At 40.6% G+C, this 23,300-nt stretch overlaps 2 protein-coding genes across 6 annotated transcripts; one reads left to right on the forward strand and one right to left on the reverse strand.

Moving 5' to 3' along the window:
• Positions 1-1,674: 1,674 nt before the first annotated feature.
• LOC126389722 (centrosomal protein of 95 kDa-like) lies at positions 1,675-21,679 on the reverse strand. Of its 4 annotated transcripts, none has more exons than XM_050043547.1 (21): positions 21,479-21,679; positions 20,622-20,750; positions 19,804-19,911; positions 19,492-19,602; positions 18,195-18,315; positions 16,610-16,728; positions 15,480-15,685; positions 14,420-14,489; positions 14,095-14,162; positions 13,393-13,589; positions 12,980-13,106; positions 12,616-12,733; positions 12,313-12,518; positions 11,558-11,653; positions 10,423-10,573; positions 5,322-5,491; positions 5,110-5,184; positions 4,758-4,910; positions 3,985-4,131; positions 3,780-3,851; positions 1,675-2,697 (listed from the first exon to the last, which is right to left on the reverse strand). In XM_050043547.1, the coding sequence occupies exons 1-21, from the start codon at positions 21,663-21,665 to the stop codon at positions 2,521-2,523; spliced, it is 2,808 nt and encodes a 935-aa protein (XP_049899504.1). In that variant the 5' UTR covers positions 21,666-21,679; the 3' UTR covers positions 1,675-2,520. The 4 variants fall into 4 exon arrangements, with proteins under 4 accessions (XP_049899504.1, XP_049899503.1, XP_049899502.1 ...); XM_050043546.1 differs by having other exon boundaries at positions 12,313-12,512; positions 15,480-15,712; XM_050043545.1 differs by having other exon boundaries at positions 15,480-15,712.
• LOC126389733 (uncharacterized) lies at positions 5,838-10,369 on the forward strand. 2 transcript variants are annotated; one of them, XM_050043563.1, is made up of 4 exons: positions 5,838-6,657; positions 8,493-8,514; positions 8,923-8,971; positions 9,717-10,369. In XM_050043563.1, exons 1-4 carry the CDS (start codon positions 6,361-6,363, stop codon positions 10,078-10,080), a joined length of 732 nt encoding a protein of 243 aa, XP_049899520.1. In that variant the 5' UTR covers positions 5,838-6,360; the 3' UTR covers positions 10,081-10,369. The 2 variants fall into 2 exon arrangements, with proteins under 2 accessions (XP_049899520.1, XP_049899519.1); XM_050043562.1 differs by lacking the exon at positions 5,838-6,657 and adding an exon at positions 6,682-8,219.
• Positions 21,680-23,300: the final 1,621 nt, after the last annotated feature.

Here is a 23,300-nt window from a genome sequence, read left to right on the forward strand (position 1 = left end):
AGCTGCCTCCGGTGGAGTTTGGATGTTTTTTTTCTGGAATATCACAACGCTGTCATCAACTTCCCTATACGTTTTTTTTCTGATGCCATCACACACATCCGAAGACGACTGAGTGCAAGCAAGAAAGTGGTTATCTCAGCTTGCCAAATCTACAGCCAAGTGATCGGGAAGGGAGAATACTTGATTTTGATTGACAGTGAAGAGAATGTTCTAGTGAGCAGATAAATTGCTGCTGTCGGTGTGAGAGACTGTTCCCTGGAAAGATGGACCGTTTTTTAAATTTCTTACTTCAAGATGTCATTAATGTTTTCCCTTTGCCTTTCGTGTGCCAACATGTAGTTCCACAACACGCAGCTGTTCAAACACAGCTTGTTGTCAAAAATTTTCAAGCAATATTAAAAATTGTTTTAATGACTCATCATATTCATTGTTAGATGTTGAACACAAGACCCCATTTACACCTGCCATCGTAACACACCTGTATCTAGATATGCTACCTGGGTAATGTATGTTAAAGCACAGTGTAAATGCATGCCGGATGCATTATGATTGGAATGACATCACATCTGGAGGTGGTCAGTTCTCACTGCAAATGGATCTCAGTAATAAGTACTTTCTGAAAAAAGAAATTGCCCAGCAAGTTGAAAGGTCACCAAACTCTCCCCGCTTTCTTAGACTTTGTCCACACATACACGGGTATATTCGGATGTAGCTTTTTCTATGTGTTTTGGCCTTTTAGCCCCACAAAAACTGTGTTTAAGGCAACTGAAAAAAAGAATCTCTCTTTAAACTCAGCATCCTGGCTAAAGATGTTCAGAAACTCAGTTTTTAGTGTTGACGTAGACATGGAGAAAGGAGTTTTTGGCTTGACATAAGTGTGTTCACCATTATCTCCTTTGTCACAAATGAGGTGACCTTTCGTGCTATGGTGGGCGTGACCATAATAGAGCTGGCTCTAACCTTGCTTACAAGTTTTACATGTTAACACATAAATGTACAGTTACTCTTCCACTATGTTGAGGACATCAACATCTTTTGTGAGGCTTTGGGGTTACAGTTATATTGACCACTGTTGGTTTGATATGCTCTTTACAACGCTTCAATTGTTTTATGTTTTCATTTGGACAGAGACTTTTTATAACAGTACTTATATAGACAAAAAAAAATTGAGAACACAATGGACGTTTTCAAAACTACCTGTGTCCATGTGGACTAGGCCTTAAGCAAGCCTTGCAAAATACCACAAGTTATAGTATTTGCTGGTTAATCTTTTCTTACAAGAAATGAATTTAAACTAATGGATGTCCATCAATGGTGTTTCCTTCTATGACCTTGGACAAGTTGACCCCACCCATCTAATTTGCATATTGAGCTCTGATCATGCTTATTAAGGTGTAAATACATAGGTACGTGGGTGGGATGTCATCTTTAGTACAGCACAGGTATTTTTTCCTCCTCAATTTAAGAGTTGATTTGATCTTCACACCTTCAATTTGAAATCTCAGCCTTCACGTTGCTTTTTTGTCATGCTATAGATGCCTTCTACAGGATCTGGTCTGTGACTTTATATCTTTGTGATACTTCTGTTTTAGTATCAGCCTTAAACCTCAATTAATATAGTAAAACAGTGACCTGCACCTCATGCAAATAACTCAAGCCTTAAAGTGTGACCCATTCTAGTTGGAGGAGATGAGGGAGCCCACACATTTAATGGATGATGATGACGGGGCATTCATGTGTTCATTAGATACAATGCACAATATCAGTAGACACTGTTTTAACATTGCAACTCTTTGTATTGGTTTAAAACTACCATGTGTTTAGTTCTGGCTGAGAATTAGAAACAATCACAATGGAGCTGAGGAGAAGGAGTCACGAAAGACTGATTATCATCGCCCCTGGTGATCAGACAAGACAACACCAGGTTAATTAAAAATCAAACAATATTAAAGTTAAAAAATAAATAATCCACTGGCATGGTTAAATCATTAAAAGAAAGACATCGCACATACACCAGGGAAAAATGGAAGTTAAAAATCATTCAGTGTGGGACATTCATACTTATTAACTTTGCATCAGTGGTCCCTATTTGGCAAGAGGAAGAACATTTTTTACTAATCGTTTGCTACAATATCAGCACGTTAAGACTGCACAGTGAGGGAGCCATTTTAAAACATTCTTAGTTATCAAGTACTAAAACCCACGGAAGAGGGGACTTGGTCCAAGGTGTCGTTAAGTTCAGGTATAGCAGCTGAGGTGAGAGGAAGAGTTAGCTAAATTAGCTAAAGCTACATTTTGTCGGAGTGTTTTCAGTTCATCAGTAATCATCAGTTCTTACAATGTGAATTTCCTCTTCTGTGCAAATCTGACGGAAGATGCCGTGGAGACTGTTCAGCCGCCAGAATGTCGTACCCTTAGTTGTGAATGGCACAAACAAAGCCTTCTGCAGCATGTTCTTCTGATGTAAATCCATCCTTGGTTGAGTGGAGCTTAAAACAGCCCTGTGTCTCACATCCCTGCTCAGTGCAGATAGCTAGTGTTGTACTGGAAAGAAGCCATCTGGACCCGATTGCGCAGCCGCTGGACCTCCAGGTCCTGGAAATGGTCGTCCTCATCATTCTGAATGATGATCTTCTGCAGTTCACCAATCTCACGCTCCATCCTGGAACGCAGCTCTCGCTTCATCTTCAGCAGAGCCTGCAAAACAACGCGCAGGGTGAGGGTTTTTACTAAAATTGGTGAAACTGCTTTTAAGTTTTGAGGGAAAAACAGATATGTTTAAGTCTGATTGAGAGTCGTGACAATGGCATAAGGTTAGATTTAAGAGCTGTGTGCATGTTCTCTGTCAGGTGGTCTGAAAAGGTAAAGGAATACTTCACCAAAAAAGGACCATTTGTATATCGGTCAGTCGTGCCCTGCTACCTTGATGCCTCCACTGAAACTGATGAAACTATTGATTAATTGGGGACCATGTTTAACAACAGCAAAACTATATCAAAACATTAATTAGCAAACTCTCACACAACTCATTAAGTATAATCCAAGTTTCATTTGCCCAGTTGTATGATCAGTACTTCCCAAACACATGCATTTTGGCTAAAAACCCTAAGTATTGGAGTCTGGCTTCAGGAGAGCACAGATACGTTTCACTTTCAGTTCAGTTTTAAATACTAAGGTTTAAGCAAAAATGCTAGTTAGGGAAGTACTGAGCATATGACTGGACAAATGAGACTTGGATCATACTGCACGAGTTGTGTGAGAGTTGGTAAACCGATATTTTGATATAGTTATGCTGTTGTTTAACTTGGTCCCCAATCAAATCAGTATGTTAGCCATTTTCCGTGGAGGCATGTGAGAAAAACAAAGTTCTCTTCAAAAATTCCAGGCAACACGACATGACTGAAATACAAATGGCCATTTTGTGGGTGAAGTGTTTCTTTTAACATCTGACCCAAAGAAGTTTTCATGATTGTCTTTCCTAATCCAAAAATAGAGATAAAACAAACTTGAACAGACCCAACACCAATTTGAAGTGTGCCTGAACAGATAGATATCCAGAAAAAGTGGTTTACCGATGTGAAGATCAATAACCAGCTTAAGTAAAACATGCCGCTTTCTAACATGAAACTGTATTCAAGTTGGTGATTTGTGGCAGTTTTAACTAACTGATTAAAGACTTGTTGCATGCACACATGATCAGCAAGGTCTTTCCAGAGATTTCTAATAAAGTTTATATTTTTAACATTTTTTGTGACAGCAATAATGAGTAAAAGCTTTACCTTTTCTTGAGCTTTTTTGCGAACCTGGATCTCCTGTCGCTCTTGTGCAAGTTTTTCAGCTAGTAGTGAAAACTAAAAGAGAGAAAGCACATTGTAGCTGACCTGGAATTTATGAGTAAATGTAAAGGCCATTTTAAAACAACACAAATTTGTATGTGTGTCTTCCTGGTTCATGTATAAATCTGTGTGTGTGTTTGTGCCCTACTTGGTCTTTGTAGTAGTTCTCCATGGACTTGATCTGGTCCTCATGTCGTCTCTGATGTTCCAGTCGCTGCTCCCTGGCGTAGGCTTTCTGCTCTCTCAACCGGACTTTCTGTAGCTCCAAACCCTCCTCAAACAGCTGTCGAAACATCTACAGACACGCACAACCACACGTCACCCAAAACACTAACGCCAGATGATCACACAGTCTGTAATTTAACATTTAACTTAGTAATAATGATCAACATCTGGTTTTATTCCTGATTCCTCTCAAATGCAGAAGATGGAGAGACTTTGTAAGATAGGGACCTAACTTGCCTCATCAATTTGGGTTTCAGAATAGATGGAGACAGAGTGCATCATACTATGAAAGTCACACCCACTGGAGGGGAAAACAATCCGCACCATAATATGCAACCATGGGCTGAAACACTTACAAAATGCCTGTTGCTAGCTAAAAACATACCACTTCAGCATGTCAAAGGATTACTGGCAACAACCTTGAGTTCACTGAGTCCTTGTAGTTTGTGGGAAACATCAAAATTGGCAAACATCTGCTAATTTCAGCTTCTAAAATGTGATGATTTGCTGCTTTTCTCTGTTTTATATAATTGATTTTTTTTTTTCGGGTTGGCAAGCAATTTTGATTTGTTGCAATAAGCTGTGGAAAAATTTTACAATTTGTGACATCTTCAATCTTTTGACATTTTGTCTACAAAAAAATAATTGAACAGGTTTGAAATGGAGGCAAAGTTATGAATGGCTCTCACTACCCACCCTCTCCTCCTTGGTGCGTGCCCTCATTAGGCGGGCACGGTGCTGGACGTGGTAGTCGTTGTGGTACTTCTTGGCACGTGCTATCTGCTGCCTCTGTTCCCTCAGTCTGTTCTGGGTCGACTTCTGCTGCTGGATACGCTCTTTGAAGTCCCTCTGGAAGATAAACATTTTTAGCTTGCAGCTGTCCAGCTTGGTGTGACAATTACTGTGTCCAGAACAGGCTGGTTAAGTCTGCCTGCATGTTGTGCTCTGAGCTGTAATCGCATTCTATACATCCCGTGTAACTTGTTGTTAAGAAGGTCACTAGATGTAAAGGGACCTACTGGATGTGTGTTTATATGTTGATGCTCACCAGACGCCTGTTGTGGTCTTGCTCTTTGCGAATGATCTCCACCAGCAGGTCGTGCTTCCTCTGAGCTTCCTCCACCTGGCAGATGAGCAGAGGTTTACATATTCATCCATTAATCCATCCACCAATTGGTACATTCCAGCTTTTAAAAGGGTAGAGCTAACAAAGTCAGTCATCCAATGCACTTGACAGACATCTAATGGCCACAGTCCTACCTGGCTGGAGAGTTTGCTGCGACGCCTGCTATCAGAGGATGACAGGGCGTGGAGTCTGTCCACCTGCTGCATCTGCTGCTCCCACATCCGACCCAGTGTGTGGGGGGAGATGTGAAGGTAAGGCCACTCCTCCAGGAGCACAGGGAGAAGCTCATTCTCCTTCACCTTCACTGGTGAGAGAGAGGGAAACACCAGTATGATTAAAATGCACTGACATCACAAACTTTTTTTATTTGGTTGTGACAACAAAAACAATAACTTTAGTGCCAGATGTTCTCTTGGGAGGAATATCAGAAACTCTGTTTGCATATTTATAGCGGCAACTGACATTAATTTAGCTGCAGCTAGGGATGTCACCAAAGCTGTCAGCATGTCATTTTTATGGATGATCGATCAGTGTTGGAGGTAAATGTAGTCAATTGAAGCAATAAATTCCTTAGTACGTGCTGTATGGGCTGTGCTGGCAGTGCCTACATCACCCAGGGTGCATTGCACTCAAGGTTCTGACGCCCAGCCCCCAAACCATCCCCAGACGACTACAACAGGGACATGCGGTCAGAGCTGATGGCACCTTCATGAAGTCGCTGGATAGTTGGACATTTTGGCAAATTCGCCTATTGCCGTAATCCCTATAGTCATATGAGTAGGTACATTACGTTTAATTATCAGCGCCTGCTGTTCTGAGATCGGTGGGACAGAGCTGCCTACTGCTCAGTGCACAAAATGGAGGTGAACGGTACGGCCCCCTCTCTCCCTCAACACTAAACAAATACACCATCAAATGACTCCAAAACGCTCTAGTGGACAACACATGGCTTGCGCATTCCCCACGCTATGAAATAATAATGTATAATTAAGTAACATTACGACACATGAAGCAAATACTCGGAACTACTTTCTTGAGTAAACCACTGGGCGGAGTGACACACTGCGCACCTGAGACAGTGCCGTAGTTATTGCTTGCAGCCTTGCATTTGCGGTATCGTCTGCTGGAAGCACCAGAAAGTTTGACAAAAAGTTTACAGTGTTTTTGTAAATCATGGTTTACACATGTATTGTAAAAGATTGCGGTAACAAGCCGAAGACATGGAGCAGAGTGAAGTTTCACGTGGTACCAACCAATAACACGGACAGGATGAAACAATGGCTATTTGTGCTGGACATCGACCCCAACACGCCTGTGGAAATGGTCCGGAAAATGTTCGTTTGCTCCAAACATTTTTTACCGGAGGACTACAGTGAAAGGATGGAGCGCAGAAGCTCAGGAATGGTTCAAACGCATTTCTTGAGAGACACTGCCATACCATCTGTCGGCATCACAAAACGAGCAGATGTGGTAAGTGATCGTTGTGTATTTTGCTTACCAATCTCTCTGCTGTAACGTTACCTCCATGTTGAGTAACATTAGCCTACAACCCAAGCATGGTAAATAAGGCTAAAATGCAAAAGTTGTTGTGGTTATGTTATGGATAAGTGCTTGCCCAGAGCATATAGTGAAGTGACTGGCATTACTACTCATTGTTGGGAATAAACAGACTGCTAGGGAACATTTTATGTTGTTGTTCCCCCAGGAGTTGTGGTGATTTATGAGTGTGGAGTTAGCATGTTCTCCCCGTGTTCCGGTGATTATTTTGAGGCGTACTCTCGTCCCATCCCACCATCAACATATGTATGTAACATACAGTCACTGGCCACTTTGTTAGGTACACCTGTGTAATCTAATGCAATCCAGTAGAACGGCTATACCATGATTTTTCCCCCAAAAATTTATACATTTTCAGTTGTTGTTGACATTTTCTAGAAAGTGAAATCACTCCGCCCAGCAAGTACTGTATGTCTGCCCCACCGATCTCAGAACAGGCACTGATAATTAAAGGTAATGTACCTAACCATATGACTATAGGGATTACGGCAATAGGCGAATTTGCCAAAATGTCGAACTATCCCTTTAAGTCAACCGCTATACCCGACCTCTTTATGGGGGACAGCGACCACGGTGAGGAGGAGTCCCGGGAGAAGGAGGTCCCAACTGAGCTAATCTCGCTAAAGCTAACGTTGGTTACATTGAGTGCACAGCTAAATTGTGTCTGTTTGCACCCATGCCATCCGTGTTTGTAGCAGTGTCACCCCAAAATCTAAAATACATAGTTTCCGTCTAGCTTGTTTCGGTGTGTGCTGCTGAGTGTTGGAGCTATCCGCTGTAAAGATGTCTGCCTTCTCTCAAATACAATGCAACTAGCTGTAACTCGGCTTGTGGTGCTAAAAGGACCAGAAAAGTACATTTGGAAAAACTCAACAGCAGTGTCTGTCTCCAAAAATCATGACTCGGTTACTCAAGATAATCCACAGACCTTGTTGTGAGCAGTTTCATGTCGGAACTATTTTCTTTCTACCGAACTACTCCTGCCAACAGTATCACCGCGCAGGAGGAAGCGTGCATCTGGGCTCGTAATAGTGCGGGATGTAAACATTAATGGCGTCCTCCTCGCTTCAGCTGCAACGGTAGCCAGTTAGCTCAGTGGTGCTAGCAGCATCAAACTGTTAGTTAGAATATTAATTGTTCGTTTGGTAGCGGATGGACAAGCAAGTATGGGTCGACAATGTGCATTTCCCAACTGCAGAAATCGACAGAAAACTTGGTCTGCGGTTAGTTTCCACAAGCTACCGTTAAATGAACCGAGCCGCTACAAGCTATGGCTCCGTGCTCTAGATATAGACCCAAACACTCCGAAGAATATCCTCCGGCGTCGTTGTATATATGTGTGCAGCGACCATTTTTCGCCCGATGACTTGGTCCACTATAAAAGCAGTACCCATCCGAAGCCCACTGCCATCCCTGTCAACAGTCATACCGCGGACCAGACCGCTGGTGGAAGCGCTAACATGACCACATCACCGGTAAGCTACCTTTTGTAGCTAGATAGCTAGCATTATATTCCAACAGTCGGCGACTCACACCACAGCAGTCTAGATTTATAGGTAAGATGAAAAATGTGTATTTTTTATTTAGCGGTGGAGTGTGCTTTTAGATTGAAACATGCACACTGGATCTATAATGGTGGCCCTGAGGGACATGGAGGGGGTGTTAACTCTGTGTGTAGTAGTGTATTACTTCAAGTCATTGTCATCAACCAGGTGTCTGATGTTTGTCTGTGTTCTGTCCTCTTACAGCTGCATGACACCGGGGCAGCAGGTGAGTCAGTCAGTGATCCTCACTATCTATTGTGGTTTACAGGTGCATGTGGGATTAACAGATAACACTGTTGGTGCTGGTTGCTGTGGTGTGCATGGGACGGCCTTGTTGATGCAACACAGACGATCAGTACAACGCATTTTGTTGACTGGTCTTTAGATATATGGAAGAGACAGATGTATTCATGTGCAAACAGTTGATCAATCACACAATGTCTTGTATTGAAGTTTCTGATGTTCCTTATTCTGGTGAAGACAGTTTGTCTGGCCATCGTTGGCTGCTGATGTAATGAAAGTTGTCCATTTGAGTCCACTTTATCATAAATTTTGTTTTCTGTGTGGTTGTAAAGATAACTCACTACTTAAACTTGACACAGTTTTGACTGACCATACTGATATTGATTCACAGACATTCAAGAAAACACACCAGAGGCGACAGGCTCTGCAACCAGGGAGAAGTAAGTCAGCAAATAACTTTGATCATCTACCCCTACTGTGCTAAGTAAACCATGTAGTTTAAATAAAGGCAGCTCTGTGATTCAGTATAGTTCTGTAGTAGAGCTTCAATATAGCCCATTCAGTTACAGTGATGCAGCTTAAAAAAAAACAAAAAAACATTCCTACTGAGCTGTTTACACAGCCAATGAAAATAGGTATTTCACTAATATTCCAGTTTAGATGCAGCCCTGCATATTCTGATTGACGTGCCCCTAACATGGTGTTAATCGCATCAAAATATGAAAAAGTGGAACAGCTAGGGCCACTTGCACCATTTTGCTTCTTTGCTTCAAAATAGGATTTTTTCAAACTTTTCTACCAGCGGCAGACGTGTTTGACCATGCAAACACAGCCTCCCTCTTTCATTCCTTCGACCACCTTCTTGTAAGGGTTTGTGTTGCGATATTTGCACATATCCAAAAACCTGCTGATATCCAAGACTTTCATACTGTTTAAAAGTAGGTGTGTTTCTTCCTCCGACCAGAAATGTGGGATTTTCTTTTGGGCATGCATTTACACCCCAGCCTTGCAAACTGATGGCTAAATGGTTTGTGTGCAGTGCATCCATCAGGAATAATAGTAGAACATAACTGTGTATGTTAATGTAGTCGGTCCATCTATAGTCACTCTTGTATGTTATACATTTCTGCCTCTACAACCCATGTGTCATTATCATTTCTTGGCTTCCTTTCTGCCCTGTAACAGACCAGCTCTGCAGCACATTGTTGATGAGGAGGCCATCCTGCAGCTGATAAAGGACTGCCCAATGTGCGACAGAAGGTGCCGCTGTACCAAATTCACTCGTGGCCCTTACTTCATAGTCTACCAGAGCTGTTACTTTTGCAATTATCAACGCAAGTGGGCCAGCCAGCCAGAAGCTAGAGATCTAAACATTCATAAGGCACAAGTAACACCCAAGAGGAAACAGCAGCCAAAGGACAAGGCGTCTGGAAATGCCAAAGCTGCATCATCAAAGCTTGTTAAGACAAGCGCTTCCTCAGTCTCAGAGTCTCAGGACCCAGTAAAGACCAAAGGAGTCCCGTGTCAACTCTGTCTTGAACATGACTGACTTACATGAGTCTGAAATTGGGCATGATCACAGTTTCAGATGTGCCTTATGGTGGATCACTGTCATGCAGTTGTAGATGCTTAATGATGATGACATACAATTCTGTAAAGTTGTCTGTGGATATGAAGCTTCAGTCCAAAGTAATAATGTTTATATTGCTAATAAGGGACACGTTTAGAGCAGAGTAGTAGTAAGCTCGCTCGTAGAAAGAAATACTACACCAGAAATATGCTAAGATGCCATTGTGTTGTGGAAAAAGAACATTTGAATACTAATCATAATTATATTATCTAGAAATACAAAAGAAAGGTCCATGTGGAAAATATAAAAGACTTAACCTACTTGATGGAGCTTTTCTAGGGGCCTCCTGCCATCTCCGTCCTGGTGTGGTTTGTGTGGTCCTTTGTGACCTATGCTGGGCCTTCGTTCCAGCTGGGGACAGTCTGGGAGCGTCAGAAACATCCCTCAGTATTGCTTCTCTGTACTGGCGCTCCTGCACACACAGACACACTGAACTGTTAGTAAAGTGGGACAAATGGCCAACACTCACAAGCACTCAATAATGTAAGTAATTTGCATTTTCCACATCTTCCTCTAAGTTGACTGCTGCTTTTTTTTTTTGTTAAAGTCAATGTCCATTTAATAGTTGTCTGTAAAGCAGTAGTCGTCTCCCCTTTGCCATTTTATACAATGTTTATGCCAGTTTTTGGAGGTAAATTGGTGTTTACAGATTAAAAGTTAAATTGAAAGAAAAAAGATCTTCAGTTTCCACTGGAACATATCAACAAATGAGGTTCTCTTTATATTATTGCAGTTTAAGTTGATTCAGGAAGTGTTATTTTTGTTGGAATGCATCCTAAAGTCTTTACCATGTTATGACGTACTGCATTTTCTATAAATACATTAAAACCTTGCATTCTGTCTGAACAAATGTGCTTTCATTGACTGTATTAGTGCATCGTAGACTGCACAAGCAGATATAATAAGATTGTGTTTCACTTGTTTTATGTGGAGGTGTTGTTTTATAATAGAGTGATGTAACTCATTGTGAAGTTAACTGCTTGATAATCATGAATTTCTTAATTTCTGCCTGTATAACAACTTATTTAGAGTAAAATCTGATCAATTGGTCAGTGTGTTCTTTCTCTTAAAGTGTTAAAGTCACTAATTTAAGGGAAGTGAATAAAACAACCATGGGCAAGCACAGAACTAGTAGACGCAAACAGCACAACTGAACTGTTCTTTTAAGCAGCAGCTGCAGTACAGAAATGTAACCAACAAAATAATTTCCTCGACTAATATACTGTTTAACGACTTTTTTTAAAATCGTGGTGAATATTAAATCAATATGAGAAACAATAAGTTCAACTTTAATGACTAAAATAGTGATGTGATGTAGAGACAGGAGGGGGAGGACTGTGAGTGGGATCTTTATCGTACTCCTACTACACTAGACATCATACTACATCAGACTTACGGCTTCCTGAGCTTTGAGGCGTGCCTTGTCTACATCTGCCCGTTTTTTGTCTTCATATCTTTTCAACTCCTCTTCATAAGCCTTATTTTCCAGATACTGAATAAGAGAGAGAGGGGAAGAGAGGGATGCATTTTAATTTTAAAACGTATATGACATGATGAACAGATCAAAAGCAGCAGTATATCTGAAGATATTTTTTTAAGCATAGATTTTAAATATCTGAGTAATGAAATAGCAGAAATGACTGAAAAAAGCAGGCAAATACACAAAGTCTTGATGAATCTCCTTGCTCCTGTTTAAAATTTGCAAGCCCCTGTTCAATCCAGGTTAAAAAAAAAAAGGCAATTTGGTGAGCAAACATGATATTGGTTGGGATAATTATGTCTCAAATCAGGATACAAAATCAGACAATTAGAAATTAATTACTTCAGCTTTAAATCAAAGATGTTGTAGATGTTTTTAATTTTTTAAAATGTTCAAATTTACAGTTTTTAGACTGACTAACTTCGACTTGATTCCCTAAACTACCCGGAACTATTGCTACAATCCTCCCAGTCAAGTATCAATGTAACATTAAAATCTACTGAGCAGTCTGCAAACTAAAGCCAGTCCTGAAATCATATTCAAGTAAAATGCTGTTAATTTATTTAAAATACAAGAAAAACACTAAAAACAAATTCATGACAACTGATCTCTTATATCAGTATATTCAGACTGCATTTAAAAGGAAAGCACTAAAAATACTATGGTAATACCTTTCGATGTTTTCTGTGAGACTGTCTGTGGTGTAGCTCTCCTCGCCTCGAAGAATCCGAAACGGCAAGGTTGGTTTGTCTCCCATCATCCAGACTCAAGGCCGTGGCACCTTCCAACTGTCCCTGCATGGAGTGACGGACGCGTGGAGGGGAGGGGGACAAGGAGCGTGTCCGGTGGGGGGATTCAACGTCGGGTGTTCCTGAAACTAATAAATGTCACAATTCAACACATTCATGTTTAGTTTAGATTAGATTAGATTAATGTTGTATTGGTATGTTAAATAAGGCAAAATGCTAATTTACTCGTGTGTTGTCTCGGAGTCCTGCGACACTCCATGATGCTGTCACTGTGGTGGGACTGCTTGTCCTCTTCTCTGACATCACTGGACTCTCCACTTTCACCCAGAACTCGTTTGAGCATCTACAGAAATTACACAATGTTGCAAGTGTAAAAGAAAACATGTCATAAGTGCACTCACTACATTTTCTGATGGCTGTAAAATCAATTGACCATAACCACATGGACTTACATTTATAAAATAAAGAGGAGGCAACAAAGCAAACACACACACACACACACGCACATGCAGAAAAGATCATAATGACATTTGCCTGGATACAAAACAATCATGGCAGTATGCTGGGACCTTATGTAAAATACACACACCTGATCAAGTTCCTCGAGTCGATGGGAGAGATTCTCAGATAAGTGATGCAGCTCCTCTTCTGCTTTCTTGTTCCTCTGTCTGCGATACGACAGAGGCTCCTCTAAATCTTCCTCCTCCAACCTGCTACTGCTCAGGGAGACAAATACCACATTACCACATTGTCTCCGCATAATGTCAGTGAGGACATTTTATTCCTTATTCTGTAGCTTCCTACTGTTCTCTGGCCATTCACATTTGGCCTATGACAAATAAACTTGTACATGCAGCATCGGATATGGAAGCGCATGGATTGGGACCTTGAGACGATCACTGCCCATGGAATCGTTTTCTTGTGTAGCATAAAGGGCATGTCGTTGTGCAACCCTGTATTCTACAATGACAATACATAAACCTTGAACTCCACCTGTCTTACCTGATGCCTCTCCTGTCTCTGTGGACTACCCTTCTGTCTGGTTGTCTTTGTGGATAACTCAGATCCTCCTCATTGAACTCTTCCTCCTCAGTGTCTGGTGGAGAAGGGGTTGTGACCGCCATCTCATCCTGCAGGTTGAGGAAGAGCACATCTGGCTTTGTGCGAAATAAAACCCGCCTAGGGCCCCCATTAGTCGGCTGAAATTAGACAAAAAGAGAATCGAGTTAACGCGGTTAACGTAAAGTAACACATAAAAGAAAATAAATAAATAAAGCAACAAAAATATGCAGTATTGGTGTATCAAAAATAATTTCAGGTCCTTCTGTACTTTTTTTCAGGAAGAAGTTTAAAAGCTTTCTGCCTAGATGTCCCCAACATTTATTACATTATAAGTTATGCACAGAAAATCTGCTCATCAGTCACTTTAGAGAGACTGTAAATGAGCCACTGGCAAGAAATTCAAGTTTATTTTCCAAGTTAACATGGGACATAACTAATACTGTATGTCAATGCATGTCAGTTTATCATCCTGTGTCCTCCCTTTTTAACAGAGCAGCCAGTGTGAACACACACAGATCCAAACCTGACCCTCAGCGGGGTTGTTTATAAGGGTTGCTGGAGATGACATAATACTTAAACAATAAGTACCAAACGTGTCTGCGTGGTTAAACTGATGCAAGTGAGGGTTTGTTGCTCTCTCACCTCTATTGTCTCCCCCTCCACTTCTGTCCCGGCTCTTTGCTGACTTGACAAAGATTTCTCACTTGCAGCTGGAAAAAGAGCAAAACATGACGTCAAGACCTGAGTTACACTTCAATCTGATGGGGGGATTTTTACATATTAGCCATCACACTGGCATCATAGTTTAACAGTCATAATTCATTCAGCCATAACTATCAACTCAATCACGTGCTACCAGGCTTATTTAATCCCATGATCTGTGATGCAGAGTCCAAGAAATCAAACAGTTAAACCACTTGATATTTTGGTCTGAGTAAGAACGAAGGTAAAATTTTGTTTTACTTACCAGGAGACTGGATAAGAGGAGGGGACTGTAGTCCATTGGTAACTACTGTCTCAGGTACAGGTTTAGAGCTCTGTGTGAGAAAGACACGAGGCTTTCAGAACATATTGTCACTTGTGATGGGTTAAGTCACTCCAAAGAGAGAAGAGGAAAATCTGGTGGCTGTTGTTGTGTACTCAGTTACAGAATCAGGCCATAGGTTAAGCTGTTTGTGTGTGCAAGCAGCCACACAACACCGGGCTCTTGTGCTTGTCACAAGAGGAGAACCTGCCATTAAGTATGCATGCTGAGGTGTCAATCAGACGCCACTTAACGGTTAAAGTTATTTACTTAAAAAAGTGCTAAATATGTGTATGTCTGTGTCTGCTAGAAAAGGACAGTTGTCTTTAAAATGACAAATTTTCTTGGATTCAATACACATTTGTTGTGTTTTCAACAAAAAATATTTTAAAAAACAATGCATCATTTTTAACAGGGTGTTGCCTTCCCTTGGTAGCAAACCTTTCTTTAGATATACAAAGATCAGGGTTTGGTTTAGGTACATTAAACAATCTAAAAAAAACATTTAAAAAAAGCTTAGGCGTAGGCTTACTCATACACAGTGAGGGTGCGGCTGGTCGTGGCTGTAGGCCAGAACAGGAGCTGACCCATAAAACAAACCCATATGTGTCTTTCAAGCAAATGGACTGTAGACATTTAAAAGACTTTCACTTTAAATTGTCCGTTAGAGGTTATGTAAGTGATTGTCAGTACGGTACTGTTACTGTGAAAAGTTTGGAAGTCTGAAGAGCAAAACACATGAGCTTATTGCTAAGTACGAAGTCCTTCTCTCTCATTTTCATTGAGTCAGCATACTCTTATTGCTCCTACAGAGCACTGCAATCACTAAAATAGGAAGTGTAAGTGAAAGTGTTTGTGTGTGAGAGAGAGGCGGTCTTGTATTGCCTCTATAACTTTGGAGAGATAACAAAGTTTGCATGTCTTTTCACTGCATGCAAATAAGAAGTAAGGTGACTCTAAAACAGTCGCAATTGAACCTCATCATACTGCACTGTAAAGCTACCTCTGTGGTGACAGGAGCGGCTTCCTCTCCTGCATTCCCCTGGCTGAGGCCAGCAGCTGTTTGGGAGTGGCTGGGTGAATGTGGCTCTGTGTCAGGTCGGTGGGGGGTGTCGCTCTGGTTGGGTGGCTGCAGGGCGATGGCTGAGGGCAGCGGTTCAGTCAGTGGAGCATCCTGAGCATCCAGAGGACCAGAGGTGGTGACTGCCTCTGAAGTTTGGGGAGGGACAGCCAGTCCTTCGAGATTACACATGAGATTTATTGAAAGAATGTCACAGTTACAAGTTAAAAATATTTGATAATAGGGTGTCTTGGCAGCCAAAGGATTACTGCTAGACCTGCAACAATTAGTTGATTAATCTATTGGTCAATAAACAAAAAATTAATGGGCAACCATTTTGACAATCAAGTAGTTGTTTGAGTACGTTTTTAAGCAAAAAAAGCCAAATATTTGCTGGGTTTAGGCTTTTTAAACGTGAGGATTGGATGATTTTCTTTGTCTCACATGATAATAAACTAAATAGCTTTGGATTTTTGGGCTCTTGGTCAGATAAAACATCATTTTGGAAGATGTAATCTTGGGCTGTGGGAAATTACACAGGGAATGTTTCATTATTTCACATTTTATTGGCAAAACAAGATGGACAGATTATTTGATACAGAAAATCATTCTTTGTTGCGGCCCAAATGACAAATTGAAAGCCTTTAATTTAACAATATTAACAAATCAAAATATAAATGATACCTGAAAGCAACATGCTTGCTATTCATCTGCTTTAAGTGGACAATGTTATGCATTGTCTACCAAACACTGATTGTTGATACTTCATTGTATGCGAATATCTTTGTGGTTTACAGCAAAGCCACACGACCGGTTAGGTAACTACTGTATATTGTGACAACTAAACCAACAACTTTAATCAGAGCATAATACAACGTATGCACCAACATTTTCAAAAAAATCCTCCGTTAAGGGAACATGAACTCCTGACAAATTTTAATGTCACATTCTGGTCACAAACCATCTGGAAAAAAACAAAAACAAAAAACATGTATACATAAAGACAACAAGGCATTTTGCCAATACGCAGTTAGAGTCACTGGGCACAGATGAGCTGTGTTTGCCTGTCTTACCTTCTTGTTTGGGGTTGAATGTGCGTGCCGAGACTCCCAGCCCGATGAGCTCATTAGTTGATCCCATCTCCTCAGTATTCCAGGTATGGAGGGAATGTTTACTGGAATGGACAGCGGACCTGAACAATAAGACATGAAAATATTTACAACAAATTCACAAGAGTACTTTACATTAAAATGATATACATTTACTTTAATATACTTGGTCTGAATTCATCAAACCACAACTGATTCAAACAGTGGAGTTGGCAGATTTTTTAAGCCGATGAGTAAACAGCACCAAATACATAAAAACCATTAGTCTTGTGTGTTAAAATGTGACTTTACTTTATCTAAGCCTTGTCTAAGATTGGGTCAGTCATGGTAGTGTTGCTGTTAGAAGCCATGCAGTGTATGCTTGTACACAGACACAGTATAAAGTTAAAATCTTCACAGCAGGAGCATTGATTCACTGAGTATTTACCAGCTGCTTACCTCTAATAAGACACAGACTGTATCAGTGATTCTTCTGTTACTTTCATTACAACAGTGCATACGTTTTATATTTCAATAGCTTCAAGTGTCTCCACATCATGAATGAAATAAATGTATGAATAAATACACCAGCAGTGCCACAACTTGCACCCCCCCGAAAAGTAAAAAAATTAAACTGGTAATTACACTGAGCTGCACAAACATCCCTGTTTGAGTCAGTATGTTTGACATAGACCCACCAACCTCTTAATATTTACACTAGCACTGCAAAGTTAGCTTAACAGGCTGTTGTGTCAACAGGAAGTACAGCCCGGATCTGCTCCAAAGCTGAATGACTGTTACATGCCGTGGTATTGTGTGTTGTAAACATTGCATTTTTCCACCCTAAAAAAAAAATTCCTTTTGGAATATTTTTCATCCCAGCTTGATTTTGTTGTTACTCCCTTATCCCCTGGGCCATGGGGCGTGTAATGATGGCATGGTCGCAGTCATGTGGGACAAACCTGACTGTCAGCAATGTCCTGGTTTATGGGAGTGCTCAAAACAAACAGAAGAGTTATTATTCTTTTGCTATTTTGGAGAATTTTTATTAATTTTTACCATGCATTGCCCTTTCTTCATAAAAGAGCAAGCAGTGTGTAACTGTGAGGTCCCAAGTTTGAGTCAGACAAATACTTCTATGACTTATGATCCTCTCTCTCTCTCCCCATTTTAATTTCTACTGTCAATTATTAAAGAAAAGCCAAATTTCCATATGAATATTCTTTTTGAACATAATAAAAAAAAACATGTTAGTATGAATATGTTCACATAAAGATGTACTGTATGTATATAAATGTAGATGGTTATTAGTATTAACCTACTTAAACACAAGTTTCTAAGACTCTGATGCACTCCCTTTTCTTTTCCTTACAATGATAACCTACCTTGTTTCAAAATCATAGATGTCACACTGACTTTGCCAACTGGAGCCCACTGAGTAAAAATATCACCATGATAAAAACCTAAAAAAACCCTCCATATTGTACCTCCAATGCAACTCATATTGTGTGCAACATGTGTTGCTTAGTGTTTGTGAAGTGTGTGCAGTGCATCTAGGAGAAGCTCTTACTCTCCACTGGAAGACTCAGATGCTCCATCCAGTTCAGTCTTCTTATGCTCTGTGTCATTGCAGCTTGTCGGCTCCTTGGCTGCACCAGGGAGGTCCTCATTGAGACTGTCATTCAGTTCCTCTGAAAAAGAAGATGACCAATAACAAACTGTAAAAACCACAACCAACGGCAAGGAAATGATTTCAACATATAATGACCTCTGTGGAATTTCAGAGAGGAACAAACACATTGACCTTTAATTCAAAAATCTGACTGACAAATGTCAGTGGTGAACTGCTCTGTAAAGTCACTGTTCAAAAACCCTAAAGACAAACCTAAAAGATTCAGCCAAAAAAAAGTGTGACAAACAACAGAGGCCATCTTGGAGTTTGTAATTCAAAAGCTGAATACAGCAACTAGTATGTAAACTAAGCACTACAAGCAGAAGCCCAGTTTGTCATTGTTAGACACTGAAGATGGACAACACCCTATTAGCATCACCACTGTTCAGATTAATAAACATTTCAGCCGCAAACAACCACTGACAGACCACTGTTAGCTTCTATTGTACTCAATACCAATTACAGTATTGCACATCCAGGACGTTTGAATTAGTTCTTTTCACATCATTTGGAAGTGCAGGCACGGTGGTCATTAACTACTAATTGCTGTTTGGCAGCAGTGTTAGGGACGGCCCACTCACACAAAGGCATGTTCAGCTCTGCCACATGAAGAGGGCTGACTGTTCTCTATGAAGTCCTGCACCAGAAGCTGGTCTTAAACTGGGTTTAGGACACATAATGTCTAGTTCATGCTGAAGGACAGACAGGCAATCTCACCTCAACAGAGACTCTGTCAGTAAAAAAGGAGAAGTAGCAGTTTCAGGCAAACTGAGAACACCAGCTTTCATGAAAATGGCCCTCAGGTCGCTGCTCTGCAAATCCATTAATGATGAGGACGGTTTTTAATATGTTTAATGTTGACACCAGTTCGGATAATCTAATTTTTTGTATATCTGGTAATATCAAATACCGTTAAGCAACTATTTTGGTGTGCACCGGTGTTAATATTCTTTAATTAACATTACCATGGCACTGACTTTTTGAGTTACTGAAAGAGAAATCTTCCTGAAAATCATTTTGGAAAGTTTTGATACATTATCAAGCCTTAAAACATGTGATTAAAAATTACAAGTTACCAATCAACATGAACCACAGGCTGTCTGTTTGTAAAAATACAGTACATAAACAACTTTGTTAAAGATAAAAATGCATATTATCTGTCAAGTTAAAGAAAGTGACAAATGAATCTGCCTACCTCCATTCTGTGACTCCTCGCTTATCTCCTCCTTGAGATACTCCAGGAGGCCATCGAAGATTTCCAGGAGGTTCTTAGTGGACTCTTTGTCCCCTCTGACAACATTTTCTCCTGTGAACACACAGCCACCCTCAGCATTGCACTCAAAATTACTCATCACTGTTATTGCTAAAGAAAAAGAGGCACTGTAATTATGCTTGTGTTTTCTGCATACCCCCTTCAGGAAATAAATTCTACAAAGCATACACATCAAAGTATACATGCACAGGACTTAATTGATTTTGCTGTGAAGAGTGGAAATGTTTATCATACCTGTAATGTGTGAGAGACTGATCTGAAGGTAATCCAGGGACAGTGAATCAATCACAGACTGAACATTATGGACGTCATCTTCTTGACTGCATGGTGCTGCAATGTAATCTAAACACACACACACACACACACACACACACACACACACACACACACACACACACACACACGTGAATTCAGCACAATACAAACAGTGAAATGAACACAACAATATGCATTCACACATTTCCTTGAACACTTCGGCCCTTCACTTTAGCTCTTTCCTTTACCTAACAATGCAGGAAAGGGCTCAGCGACATTAACAGTCTCATGATGGCATGTTTAATGGTCTTAGGAAACATTCCTGACATACTAAGCACACTCGGGAGATCATGTTCTAAACTCAAACCTCACAGCTTGTTAACCTTCAATGTTTTGTCCTTATGCTTGGAATTTAAATGATGTTGTTAGGTGACCAAATAATGGTTATTTTTCATCATTACTTACTCTGTTGATCATTTGCTATATGAATCAATTAATCGCTTGGTCTATTGATGTCAGATGATTAAACATAAAACTGTATTCAGTGAAACTGCTTGTGTTGTCAGTAACAAATACTTCACAGTCTTCAGATATTCAGGTTATTATCGCATAAATCTAAGAAAAAAGCAAAGAGTCACAAGTGAGAAGCTGAAAACAGAATAGCTGGCAATATTGCCTGAAAAATAACCAAGGCAACGATTTGCTCATCAAAACAGTTGCCTGTTATTCTTCTGATTGACCAATCTATTGATCAACCTATTGTGTCGACATGTGGTAGATCTGCTGCTTGTTCTTACCTGGAACTTTCTCCCCCAGGATGTTTTCATACAGCGCAATGAAAACATTTGCATCACAGTCTGTCAGTTTCCTCAGCCTTAGGCTTATGTGACACTTGCTGAGTAGATCATTTGCCACATCTACCCAATCTGTAGAAAAAAAGCCAATGGTCTTGGTCATGTCCAAAGTAAAGTCTTTAAGCAGAAGTTTGAGTTTAGCATATGGTGAAAGAGTTAAACAGAGTGCTCAATAAAGGAGACATCAGTGTACCACGTATGAAGAATGGTTTTACTCCTAGTGAGCCCATCACAGTGACATCCACTGGTTATATATTCACAAACCAGGTTCTTCCTCTGGGGGTGATCATGTTAATTCAATCGTGAATGTCCATCCGCGGCAAACTTAAGTGTGAGAGCGGGGAGTCATCTCAGTCTCATACACACACACTAGCTACCGTTATTACAGACTGACGGTTTAGATGACAGAGCGTCACATTACGTTTACATAATATAATATCACCGGCCATGACTTTGGGTTGACAAAACAACAAGCAAACTACTGTCCAAAGTTACCTGCCCCCTTAAGTCACCTCTGACGTGTTTCACCGCAACTGTACCGGTTGAGTTAACTCAAAAGTAGCTAGCTAACGTTGCTACTTCGGTCTGTTTGCTAAGGGTAACATTGTCAGAAAACGTTAAACTGAGAGCCCTAATCCTAAAATAAAAATATATCTCTAAAATATATACATGTTCATACAATGACAGGCTCAGTGACCCCAGGAAAGCAAGGATAACCTGGCAGCTAACGTTAGCTTTGAGTTAGCGTTACGTGTCGCTAGCTTTCTCCGGACTGGAGCTCAGAGTCTGGGCTGCCTTACCTCTCTCTCCCTCCTGGGTGCCCATCAAACAGCTGTCGACGAGAGGCGGTTGGAGCTCAAAATGTACCGACAGGCTGGAAAAATGTCTCGTACAACCCACAACCTCAACCCTGGCCTGAGGAGTTGGGTCAGTTTTGGTGTTTGTTGTGGGTTTCAGTAACAGGGAGAAGGAACTATCGTCTCTCATTTAAAATTGAAGTCTTGTGTGATTGGACGTTACGCTTTGTTTCCGGAAGTTCCCTTAGATGGGTGCGTACCGCCCCCTGCTGGTGGCACTGCGTATTACAGGCTTGTGCAGACACTCTCAGAGGGGCAGGTGCCCAAAGTTAAAAAGGAGCACATGTAAAAATGTTTTAAAACTATAAATAAATATATCTAAATATATACCATCCTGGACAGTTGAGCACATAACACCAGCGTACATGGAACGCCTTAACCAAGTGACTGGCATAGTGTACAGGTACATATTCTGCACTGAGTATGGGCTGGAAGTCCCAAGGTCAGAATGGAAGACACCTCCTAAGGTGGTTGAAAATGACCGAGCTAAGATCCTGTGGGACTTCCAGATCCAGACTGACAAACTGATGGAAGTCTCTGTTGATCGACAAACAACAGAAGAAGGCAGTGGTGATAGATGTAGCAATCCTGAGCAACAGCAAATCGGAGCACTTGGGGCTGTGACCCCCAGACTGCGAGGGTGGCTCCAGCAGATTGCAGGCACAACATAACCTGTTGAGCAACCCACATCAGAACTTTACAACAAATGGCCTCATTTTTATTTAAATTGACATTCTAATATGATGAATTTATGAATGAGTTATAATGTAATTTGAAGTGACTTAACCTTTATATTTGCTGAAAACTGTACAGTTAAATCATATGAGCCTTTGTATGATCATGGTCAGGGTCATCCTTTCAGCTTATTTTATACCCCCCTTTTAAATAAAAACAGCACAGTAGAATAACTTCAAATTACATTATAACTGGATGTCACGTAGTTCACAAATTATTTTTTCAACTCACTCTCTAATAAATCTGCATTAATGTTAAAAAGTAACATTTTGATTCTGAACTAATGTTGAAGATTAACCTTGCTACACCTATGTGTTACTTTTGATTGTTTTCTTTATTAAAGAAAGCCTTCTGCCATGGAGGGTTTCAGCTATCAGGGCACCAACAGTCATGAAGGCAGACATGAAGAGAAATAAAGTTCTATGATGATTAAAAAAGCTAAAATAATGAACGGCTTTGGATCTATGAAAAGACTGTGGTCTTAAAACTTGGCCACCAAACTCTAAGACAACAACTGAAACACTGATTATAAACAAGCTGCTCATAAAGTGGCTCATTAACACAGACACAAACAGATAAGCCTCGACAAACACACACATTCATTTACTGCTGGTTTCACTGCTTCGATCACTGAACATGATGTTTTTATTTTATATTAATCTATGGAGGAAATCGTCTTGAGTGTGCAAGTGTAAGAGATAGTAAGGTTGCTGAAGGGCAGAGGTGATAAATGTGTTATCTCTGGGGTAATCAGAAACAGAGAAGAAGAAGAAGCAGTTCAGCGCAGTTCTCAGAAGACACTGTTACACATCTTTGTCATATTTTGGTGTGTTAAATATTTTGAGTTTTGTCTTCAAAGAGGAGGCTGAGATGACTTTGGACCATGACAGCGTGCCTGATGCTTCATCCAGGAGTAAGTCATTTTCAGTAACAGAGCGTGAGTTTGGAGGGCATCATTTTTATCAGAGTTAGGTGTGGGGGTTTTGATTCAGAAAATATCATAATAAGGCAACAAGCTACATATGAAGTT

The sequence above is a fragment of the Epinephelus moara genome, chromosome 5, assembly GCF_006386435.1.
Source record: "Epinephelus moara isolate mb chromosome 5, YSFRI_EMoa_1.0, whole genome shotgun sequence".
NCBI lineage: Eukaryota > Metazoa > Chordata > Actinopteri > Perciformes > Serranidae > Epinephelus > Epinephelus moara.